General features: G+C 44.1%; 1 protein-coding gene across 2 annotated transcripts; it reads right to left on the reverse strand.

Moving 5' to 3' along the window:
• Positions 1-3,617: 3,617 nt before the first annotated feature.
• Positions 3,618-8,732, reverse strand: entr1 (endosome associated trafficking regulator 1). 2 transcript variants are annotated; one of them, XM_014976730.2, is made up of 9 exons: positions 8,550-8,732; positions 8,307-8,431; positions 6,439-6,548; positions 6,033-6,114; positions 5,818-5,891; positions 5,640-5,751; positions 5,503-5,565; positions 4,584-4,723; positions 3,618-4,101 (listed from the first exon to the last, which is right to left on the reverse strand). In XM_014976730.2, the coding sequence occupies exons 1-9, from the start codon at positions 8,590-8,592 to the stop codon at positions 3,978-3,980; spliced, it is 873 nt and encodes a 290-aa protein (XP_014832216.1). In that variant the 5' UTR covers positions 8,593-8,732; the 3' UTR covers positions 3,618-3,977. The 2 variants fall into 2 exon arrangements, with proteins under 2 accessions (XP_014832216.1, XP_087864639.1); XM_088008513.1 differs by lacking the exon at positions 4,584-4,723.

Below are 8,732 nucleotides of genomic sequence, written 5' to 3' on the forward strand. Positions count from 1 at the left end.
ACAAACAAATCCAGGCAGAATCTCCTCACAGATCCTCCATCACAGGTTATTGGTTCTGGTTCGGTTCTTTTGGGTTTATTCTGGCTTGTTTGGACTGAACACTTTACAGGAATTAAATGTTCTGGGTCCAGTAATGGAGACTGGAACCAGTCAGAACCTTCCCAAGGGTTCTGGTCCTACTGGCCCGTCTTTAACTGGAGCTCAGCAGGAAATTCCTGTTTTCAGCAGATTCACTTCTCTTTTGGGTCAGAACCTCAGGGTCATGTGACCTCAGGGTCATGTGGCGCTCTGGCATCCTTTCTGTTTCCCTCTCTGGGGTCCAGAACTTTCTGGATTCTGCTAAATGGGTCAAAGTGGACCGATGTTCTGTTTCCAACAGGAAATGGATTTAAAGAGAATCTAAAAGCAAATCCAGGTTTCTATAATCCAGATCTAAAACAAGCAGACATGCAGTGATGGCAGGGTTAGGCCCTGTCCCCTCTGAGCTTCCTGCTGGACCTCGGTTCCTCCAGGAGCAGCTGATCTGCCCTGAGAGACCGATGGGGTATGTAGGGTGAAGAAGCTCAGAGAGATAAGCCGGGGCAAAATTATGTAGTGATTTAAAAACAAACATAAGAATTTTAAAATGAATCCTAAAATATCCAGGCAGCCAGTGAAGTGAGGTCAGGTCAGGGTCAGGGGTCAGGGGTCACCTGCTCTCTGTCGAGTTCCTGTCCTAAGTGGTGCAGCAGCATCTGAACCAGCTGCAGACGTGAGAGCAGCGACTGACTGACTCCCAGATAAAGTGAGTTACTGTAATCCAGTCGAGTCGAAATAAAAGCCTGGATCACTGTTTCAAAATGAAAAGATTTCACTGACGCCAATCACCTTAAATGATAAAAACTGGACTTTGGCCGTCCAATTTAAAATCACCGTCCACCTTAAAACCAAGATCTGTAATAACAGGTTTAAAATAAACCTCCAAGGTTCCCAGGTCCACAGAGGAGGACTCACAGGAGCCACTGGGTCCAAACACCATCACCTCTGTTTTCATTTGATTAAAATTTAAAAAGTTCAAAGCCTTTAATATCACAGAGACATGGCAGGAGATGTTTGATGGGATGGGCATTGTTCTGCTTCAGGGCCAAATAAATCTGGCACCACATAGATCTGCTACAGATCTGCTATAGATCAGTTATAGATCTGCTATAGATCAGTTACAGATCTGCTATAGATCAGTTATAGATCTGCTATAGATCAGTTATAGATCTGCTATAGATCAGTTACAGATCTGCCATAGATCAGTTATAGATCTGCTATAGATCAGTTATAGATCTGCTATAGATCAGTTATAGATCTGCTATAGATCAGTTACAGATCTGCCATAGATCAGTTATAGATCTGCCATAGATCAGTTATAGATCTGCTATAGATCAGTTACAGATCTGCCATAGATCAGTTATAGATCTGCTATAGATCAGTTACAGATCTGCCATAGATCAGTTACAGATCTGCTATAGATCAGTTATAGATCTGCTATAGATCAGTTATAGATCTGCTATAGATCAGTTACAGATCTGCTATAGATCAGTTACAGATCTGCTATAGATCAGTGTGATGGCCAAATCCATGGCCACACTCTGAAGTCGGTAACCCTTTTATGCAGTTTATTTTTTCATTCAAACACAACACTTTAGTTTAAGTAAAACATTTATTAGTTGATTTGGATACATTTGTTCTTTATGTTAGTGCGCACATTTAGTTAACATGTGTATTTATATCAACTTTAAAGTATTATTTGCTTGCTTAAGATTAACTTTGTTTTCTTTTGCCGGTGCTTACCTGCCTTGGAGTGGCCAGACAGGAGATGGGGTCCAGGGCTCAGCAGGCATAGGTGCTAATTGGACTGCACCATTAGTTCCTGCTGGCAGGGGAAATTTGTAGTTTCTTTATTTAGATAAGTTTTGTATTCAAGTAAATATTAGTATTTAAACTTTAATATTTTTTAGTTTTATTTTGAGAGTCTTTAGTTTAGCCAAACTTAGCTGTAATGTTATTTGTTTTTGTGTGTGTGATTGTATTCTGTTTAGATACCCCTATTGTGTCTTAATTGGTCTGATCAGCCAGCTTATATACCCCTGTGTGTCATTTCTTTGTTAGGTCAGTTATGTTTGTTTGTGCAGCCAGTTTGTTTACACGTTTTGCCTGAGTTCAGTTTTGTTTCTTTGACCTCTTTTATGAGCTCAGTTTATCTTTTGTTATAATCTTTGGGTTAAAATAAAAAACCCTATTTTTCTAATTAATATCCTGTGACTCCTTCTGTTTTTAACTCGGTCCATCACAATCAGTTACAGATCTGCTATAGATCAGTTACAGATCTGCTATAGATCAGTTACAGATCTGCTATAGATCAGTTATAGATCTGCCATAGATCAGTTACAGATCTGCTATAGATCAGTTACAGATCTGCCATAGATCAGTTATAGATCTGCTATAGATCAGTTATAGATCTGCTATAGATCAGTTATAGATCTGCCATAGATCAGTTATAGATCTGCTATAGATCAGTTATAGATCTGCTATAGATCAGTTATAGATCTGCCATAGATCAGTTACAGATCTGCTATAGATCAGTTATAGATCTGCCATAGATCAGTTACAGATCTGCTATAGATCAGTTACAGATCTGCCATAGATCAGTTATAGATCTGCCATAGATCAGTTACAGATCTGCTATAGATCAGTTATAGATCTGCCATAGATCAGTTACAGATCTGCTATAGATCAGTTACAGATCTGCCATAGATCAGTTACAGATCTGCTATAGATCAGTTACAGATCTGCTATAGATCAGTTATAGATCTGCCATAGATCAGTTACAGATCTGCTATAGATCAGTTACAGATCTGCCATAGATCAGTTACAGATCTGCCATAGATCAGTTACAGATCTGCTATAGATCAGTTACAGATCTGCTATAGATCAGTTATAGATCTGCCATAGATCAGTTACAGATCTGCCATAGATCAGTTACAGATCTGCTATAGATCAGTTACAGATCTGCCATAGATCAGTTACAGATCTGCTATAGATCAGTTACAGATCTGCCATAGATCAGTTACAGATCTGCCATAGATCAGTTACAGATCTGCCATAGATCAGTTACAGATCTGCTATAGATCAGTTACAGATCTGCCATAGATCAGTTACAGATCTGCCATAGATCAGTTACAGATCTGCTATAGATCAGTTACAGATCTGCCATAGATCAGTTACAGATCTGCCATAGATCAGTTACAGATCTGCTATAGATCAGTTACAGATCTGCTATAGATCAGTTACAGATCTGCCATGGATCAGTTATAGATCTGCTATAGATCAGTTATAGATCTGCCATAGATCAGTTACAGATCATTTTAATCTGAACTGGTTTGATCTAAACCAGGTTAATCTGATGAGTCCAGATCCTGTTTGTTCTTGTTGAGGGCGGCGCCATGTTTCACCAACATGGACAACACAGGCTTTTATTTTCCAATATGTTTGTGCTGAGGACACGGAGCGTCCTGATTGGCTGAGGATCAGCTCCTGGTAGGTCGGGTCTAGATTTTACTTTCTGGAACAAAGCAGCGTCTCTCCACTTTACAGAGATTCCTTCAGGTTTTTATTTATTAAAAGAGATCAGAAGGAACAGTTATTGATCCTGCAGGTTTACATCAAAGTCAAGGTCAAAACTTTAGCAGAGGTCAGAGTTCAAACCAAACCTTTGTAACGGAAAATAAAATAAATGAATCATTTTCTCATATCTGGTCATTTTACTCAGAACCTGGAGGAGGAGAGCTCAGTGCTGAAACCTCCAGATCTTCATCACCACCACCACCATCATCATCATCATCATCATCATCTCACAGAAATCAAAACAATAACAGTAAAAACTTGGAGTCCAGGAGGAGAGATCTGAAGCTGAACCTCCTCCATCTTTCCTCTCTTAAAGTAAAACCTCAGGGTGCTGACTCCACAGTTTCCATGGCAACTGCACCATCAGGCTGAACACTGGAGATCTTATCGATGGACTGGAGGAGCTGAGAGACCAAACGGAGAGTTTCTGCTTCCTCCAGCAGCTGCCTGCACACACACACAAAGGTGAAAGGTCAGTGAGAACTCAGCTCCAACTGGTGGAAGGTGGAGAAACTGCATTAGAGAGTGAACTCATGAAAACCACTGAGCTGCTGTGGTCACATGACCTGAAGCAGCCAATGGCGCCTCAGCTCCGGCCTCTGGGACCTGAACATCTGGAGAGGCTGAGAGCATCTGGAACTTGGACTTGTCACACCAGAAGTTTCCAGAGGGGGAGCTAGAGAGCAGCTCAGAGTGGCAGAGGACGAATGTCACTTTATGTCATCTGGGACCAGGAAGTGTTATGATCAATTATAATGATTTTTTACGAGCCCTAACCTCAACATGGTGCACATGCTCAGTGCGCTTTAAGTGTGGCGGACGTTGCCAATGATAATGGTAGCATTAGCATTTACATGGATTGTTTTGATTAAACACGTCTCAAATTTAGCCCTGCTGGCTCCGCCCACTCAGTTCCTGCGGATACTGACCTTATGGAGGAGTGGGCGTGGCTTACTGACTTGCTCAGATACTCAGCCGCCACCTGAGCGTTTTGTCTCATCGTCATGACGACCTCAGATTCAGCAGCCTTCAGACGGTTGTTTTCTGATCGCAGAGTGTCTACCTCCACCTAAACACACACACACACACACACACACACACACACACACACACACACACACACACACACACACACACACACACTGCTCTCAGGCCAGATCAGGCAGTTCTGTCCAGGTTCTGCTGGTTGAACCGGAATGGGTCAGTACCTTTGGCCCAGTGGGATCAGTGAGGAACTCTTCAGCTGTTCCTCTGGAGGAACTGTTCCTAGTTGAACAGAAAGATCCTGGACGAGCCCCCAGGTGTTCCTCAACCCTCTAGAGCAGAGGTGTCCAAAGTGGTTCCTGGAGGCCCGGCATCCTGCACGTTTTAGTTCTCTCCCTGGTAGTAACAACCTTTTCAGCTTGTCAATGTTCCTCTTAGGCCTCTGATGATCCATCATTTGATCCAGGTGCGTTAAACCAGGGAGAGAATAAAACATGCAGGATGCCTCCAGGACCCACTTTGGGGACCCCTGACCTAGAGCATGGCTGGGCAGCTCCAGGCCTGGAGGGTCTCCTGCAACTTTTAGATCCATCTCTACTTCAACACACCTGAATCACATAATGAGGTCGTTAGCAGGACCCTGGAGAACCTGGCTGCACTGAGGAGGTGATTCAGCTGTTGGATCCAAGTGTGTTGGACCAGGGAGACATTAAGAGCAGCAGGACACCGGCCCTCCAGGACCAGGACTGCCCACCCCTGAGTTAGAGGCTCCATGTTGGGCTTCCTGTCTAGAGCTTGTGTGTGTGTAGTGTGTCTGTGTGTGTGTGTTGGTAAGGACCAACACACACCTGGATCCAGGTTTACCTGAAGCTGCTGAAGCTCCGCCTTCAGTCTGGAAACGCTGCTCTCAGCCTTCACTGCTCGCCTCTGTAACACACACACACACACACCCATCAGTCCAGGTGTGAACCAATCTTCCTCCTCCTCCTCCTCCTCCTTACCTTCATCAGCTGCAGGTTCTGCTCCACTGACTGCACCATGCTCTCCAAGTCCTGCGCCTCCTGCTCCTCCTGGTGCTTCCTCTGCTGCAGCTCCTCAGAGAGCCGCCTCGCCCTGCAGCAAGGCATGCTGGGTAAACAGGCCGCCATACCGCACTGTGATTGGTCGGTTGCCACTCACCTGGACTGATGGAGCTCAGCTCTCCTCTGCAGCTCCCTGACGCTCCGCCTCAGCGCCGAGTTCTCCTCCCTCATCTGGATCAGAACCAGAACCAGAACTCAAATCTTTTAGTGTAGTTACTAAAAATACTTAAGTATTTTAGTGTTTCAGTAGAGATGGACCTGGTTCTGGTTCTGGTTCAGAAGCAGCTCCAGGCGTCTACCTGTGCTTCCTACCTGTTGGATCAGGCTCCGCCCCCTGCTGGCGTCTGATTGGCCGAGGGGCGTCTCGTCTCCTCCTTCAGGGTTGAAGGAGAACCTGGAGGACAGGAGTCAGCTGTTACCAGGGAAACCCACAAGTGAACCAGGTCATCTCTCCCCTGCAGCTGAACCAGGCCAGAACCTTCAGAAGAACCATCTCAGGTTCTACTGGGTCCATTCTGGAACCTGAAGCTCCAGAACTCAGCCTGCCTCAGGTGGGCGGAGTCCAGAGGAAACCAGGAAAACCTGAGAGCTTCTGAAGGTTCTGGAGGAGAGACTGGTACCAGAAATGGGTTCTCCTTGGTACAGCCGGGTTCATTACCCCAGACTGCTGGGTCCAGGAGTCAGAACCGACCTTTGACCCTGACAGGGCACGGCCTACCTCGTCTCTTCTCCTCTATTGTCTTCATCCGCATCCTCTTCCTCCTTGTTAGTGCAGAGGGAGGAGGCGCTGTCCACCAATGGCTGGAAGCTCCACTCCAAAGCCTCCTCCTGATTGGACAGAGAATATAATAGCTGCAGTGGGAGTGATGGCCAGCAGGTGGCAGAAGACACACAGAGCTTCACTGGAACTGCCCAGTCAGCATCATTCAGGTGTTTCCTCCAGGTGTGAGCTAAAGCTAACCCCAACCCAAATCTGGGTCAAAGGTCACCGTGCCTGACCCTGAGGCATTAATCAATGAATCCGCCATAAAAACAGGAGCAGGTCCAAAATGTTCCTGTTAAAGATTCTGAAGGTTTAGGGTTACAGCAGCACAATGCGCCAGCTGTCCAATATCCAGAAAATTATTCAACCACAGAAAATATTTATAAAATCACACATAAACAAATATCTGATCATATCAGGAATAGTCTCACTGAACCACAGACTCCATGAAGAAGATCTGTCACTTCTTCTGCTTCTTTTTCTGGAATTTTCTGGTAATATTGTCCTAAATTTATTTCCCAAAACGTTTTCCATAACCTTTCCCTCATTTATGAAAAATGTTGGATTCTTCTCTTGTCCCACTAATAAAACAAACCAATTCTATCGTCAAACTCATTTTATCGGTTTAAAAAAAACATCACAAATTTCAACAATGAATTAAAACGGATAATAATAATAATAATAATAAAAATAATAATAATAATAATAATAATAACAACAACTAGAAAAATCCTGAAGAAATTTAACCGGGGCCTGCCAAAGTGTGCATGTTGGTTTGATGCTAAAAATAAGAATCAATGCTAAGCTGAGCTCAGTTGTAGTCAATAACCTGTGGAGAGTCAGAAGCATGTTGACTAAGCTGTACTTGTGCCATTCAGTATGTTAAAATTAATTAATCGTGTAAAATTAGCCAAAATGCTAAAGTTAGCATTTTGAATGCTGACCTTTGACCCTGAGATGCCACTGAATGCTCTCAGTGGAAACATGAGGGGCATCACTAGCATGTTGTCTTTCATTGACTTACTCCATTCAGTATGCTAAACATGGCAAATAAGTAAGAAAATTAACTAATAGGTTATTTTAGGTAAAAGGCTAATGCTAGTGCACTGGCTTGTTGTGCAAATTTTCAGTAAGCTTAATTTGAAATGGCCACACTAAATCCATGTGTAATAGTGATCGGGTTAAATCAGTTATATGATGCTCAAAGCACAACTAGTTCAGAATATCAGCCAACTCCTCCTCTATAGTAACTGACAGTTCCGCCATGTTGTAGTTCTGACATGCTGCTCAGGCCTCTTTTAACTGAGTCTTGGCCATAGATAGAACTACAGTTATGGCTGCTGGTTTGTAGTCCTAAGCGGCTCCTCTGCTCTGTGTTCTGTTGCCATGGTAATTAATCCACTGTTAAACCAGTCTGTTTCTCACAAAAAAACACTTCGAACAACTCCTTCCTGTTCAGGAACCGTGACACGTATTCGAAAACCGTTTGAAGGTATGAGAGGGCTATTTGTCGTCTCCGATATTCCCGCGATTCATATCTCTACCTCACTCACAGTACTAACAGCGATGAGAGAAAGATGATGTGTGCTGAGGTCTGACATTTTTCAGAAATATATGGAAAAACATGGGTCTGAGGGTGAGTTTGTCCTGTCGCAACACATCGGCTTCGCAAGTCAGTCACTGCTCTCCCTATGCACTGCATATGGGCAGGCCCCAATAATAATAATAATAATAATAATAATAATAATAATAATAATAATAATAATAATAGTAAAGCTGATAGAACATTTCCATCATCAGGTCCAGGTTCTGCTGGTCCATACCTTTCTGTGTGTCTGGTTCTGGTTCTGGTCCTGGTCCTGGTCCTGGTTCTGGTCCTGGTTCTTCCAGCGCAGAAACTCTTTGAAGGAGAACGGGTTCAGCCCATCCTGGACCTCCTCTTCCTCATCTGCAGAGAGGAAAAGCTGAAACCAAATCGGTTCTGATCCAAACACAGATCAGATCTGGTTTTGATCAGGACCAGAACCAGGCAGTCGGAGTATTCCGGACCGAACCGCAGGACTCACCGTCAGTAATGATCAGGGATTTTCCGCCCCTTTGTCCGGACATGACAAACCAGCCCGGCTCGGCCCGTCTCGGCTCGGCTCGGCTCGGTCCAGCTGTCACCTCTCGCTTATCGATCTCTTATGGATCATTTTACCGATCAAATGGTCTCAAAAGAACCCGACCAGAATCGGGAAAACACGTCC

The sequence above is a fragment of the Poecilia mexicana genome, unplaced genomic scaffold (genome assembly GCF_051168715.1).
Source record: "Poecilia mexicana isolate PSO_F unplaced genomic scaffold, ASM5116871v1 scaffold_9, whole genome shotgun sequence".
NCBI lineage: Eukaryota > Metazoa > Chordata > Actinopteri > Cyprinodontiformes > Poeciliidae > Poecilia > Poecilia mexicana.